The sequence below is a fragment of the Sus scrofa genome, chromosome 14 (genome assembly GCF_054392235.1).
Source record: "Sus scrofa isolate SSC_HxYL_T2T_F1_AM1 chromosome 14, Sscrofa_HxYL_maternal_Yorkshire_Landrace_v2.0, whole genome shotgun sequence".
Classification (NCBI taxonomy): domain Eukaryota; kingdom Metazoa; phylum Chordata; class Mammalia; order Artiodactyla; family Suidae; genus Sus; species Sus scrofa.
This window is the reverse complement of record NC_139396.1, coordinates 164,385,292-164,387,396: the sequence shown is the minus strand read 5'-3', so window position 1 is coordinate 164,387,396 and position 2,105 is coordinate 164,385,292. Positions and strand designations below refer to the sequence as shown.

The 2,105-nt window shown below is 57.5% G+C and overlaps 1 protein-coding gene across 1 annotated transcript; it reads right to left on the bottom strand.

Annotated features, from left to right (window-relative positions):
- Positions 1-823: 823 nt before the first annotated feature.
- On the bottom strand, positions 824-1,753 carry LOC146397173 (olfactory receptor 13G1-like). Its single transcript, XM_084997853.1, has one exon. It carries the CDS (start codon positions 1,736-1,738, stop codon positions 824-826), a length of 915 nt encoding a protein of 304 aa, XP_084853979.1. The 5' UTR covers positions 1,739-1,753.
- Between the last annotated feature and the right edge of the window lie 352 nt (positions 1,754-2,105).

Sequence of the window (2,105 nt, the reverse complement as noted above, 5' to 3'; positions counted from 1 at the left end):
AAGGGTCCTTTCTCCCACATTCCTTCAAGCCACACAACCTCCCCACACTGCCGCCCCCAGCAGTGCAAAGTCAAATCACAAGGGAACAAAAAGTGCTTGCCCGTGAAGAACCTCATCCCCAGCACCTGTCCTGGTGCCCAAACCCTCCTGAACCCAACCTTCCTGGAGCCAGCGTCTTCCAAGGAGAGGTTGGCTGGATTCCTGGTTGGTGGTGGAGGAAGAAGGAAAGGAAGCCTCCAGGCCGCTGCCCTTACTGATGCCTGTAACATCTTTACACTGTTGACTTGAAAAAGCCTTGTCAAAATAGTACCCTAAAAAGCACTCCCCTTTCTGAAGGACTCCTCTTGGAGACTCTGCTGCCTGGGAGAACCTGTCCTCCTGAAACTCCTACCCTCCATTCAGCCCCCTCCTTCCCTGCTCAGCCCCCACTCTGACTAAGGCAAAGGCCACCGCAATGGAAGGAGCTCACAGCGGGAGAGCCCGAGCAAACCCTGGCTTGTCCACAAGATCCAGAGGTGGCCTCCTTGGGAGTACCTGGGAGGAGCGTTGGAGAAAGGGCTCAGCCCACCTGCAGATGTACCTAGTGCTTCTCAGGTCAAGTTCCTACTGGGAAGGACAGGAGTGTCTGGGAGGTTTAGGGGCAACTCCAGCCCCCAGGGCATAATGGGTCAGAACTGGTTGCATGGTCACTGAATGGTACTTCACGTGTGTGCTCAGAGAAAACAACAGAGGCTTCCAGGACCAAACACACCCCTCTGAAAGGAAAACTGTGCTGGGCCCCACCCTGGGGGGATGGGGGCAGGCTTGGTGACGAGGACAGACCTCAGCAGTAGGAGAGCAGCCTCCTGAGTGCCACTTTCACCTCTGTGTTTCTCAGTGAGTAGATGAGGGGGTTCAGGGAGGGTGCCACAGAGGTGTAGATCACCGACACCAACTTGTCCTTTTCCAGCGAGTAGCTGGACGTGGGGCGGATGTAGGTGTAGATGACAGTGGAGTAGTACATGGTGACCACCAGCAGGTGGGAGGAACATGTGGAGAAGGCCCGCTGCTTGCCCGCAGCTGAGCGTATGTGCAGGATGCTGCTGATGATGCAGCCATAGGAGAGCATGATCACGGAAAAGTTCCCTACCGCCAGGAAAAGATCCGCAGTGAAGGCCATGGTCTCGTTCAGGTGGGTCGGGGCACAGGAGAGCTTCAGCAGAGGTGGGATTTCGCAGAAGAAGTGCTCAACCACATTGGAGTGGCAGAACGGCAGGCGCAGCATGAGGCCAGTGTGCACGCTGGTGTTGGTCAGGCTGACTGTCCACACCACTCCTGCCAAGAGCTGGCACACCTGGGGGCCCATCAGGGCACTGTAGTGGAGGGGCCGACAGATGGCAACGTAGCGGTCATAGGCCATGGCAGAGAAGAGTAGCAGCTCGGCCCCCATGGACCACGTGAAGAAAAAGAGCTGGGCCATGCAGCCCCCATAGGAGATGGTCCTGCTGGCCACCATGCCCACCAGCAGCTTAGGCAGGATGGTGGAGGTGCAGAGGATGTCCACCAAGGCCAGGTGGACCAGGAAGAAGTACATGGGGGTGTGCAGGGCTGGGCTGGAGCTGATGACCGCCACGATGAGCAGGTTTCCCGAGAGGGCCACGGTGTAGAGGAGCAGGAAGGCGAGAAAAAGCAGTGTTTGCAGCCCAGGAGGTTCGGAGAATCCCAGAATGAGGAACTCGGTGACCAGCGTCTGGTTCATCACCACCCTGGTGGGTGCCAGGCTGGGGCCCTCTGGGAGCCCAGGGGCTGCTCTGCCACTGGCTGTAGAGACAGAGGGACTCACTTTTACACTGGAGCTGAATGTTCCATCTTGCTAGAATGGGTGTAGCAAGAAAGAGAAGTTCAAATCCCAGGCCAGCAATAAAAGTGGAGCTTTGTGCCCCTGATAATTTTGGACCCCTGGGAAACTGCAGTGAGAGCAGCTGCCCAACGAGGTGTGGAGAAGCTCCAGTGCCCACCCCCTCTCTGCTGGTGCAGGACCGAGACGGCCACTCCCCCAAATCCCCAGACTCCAAGACCTGGACAGCGTGCATGACGTGTCCTTCCCTAGCCCTCATGGAGCACTG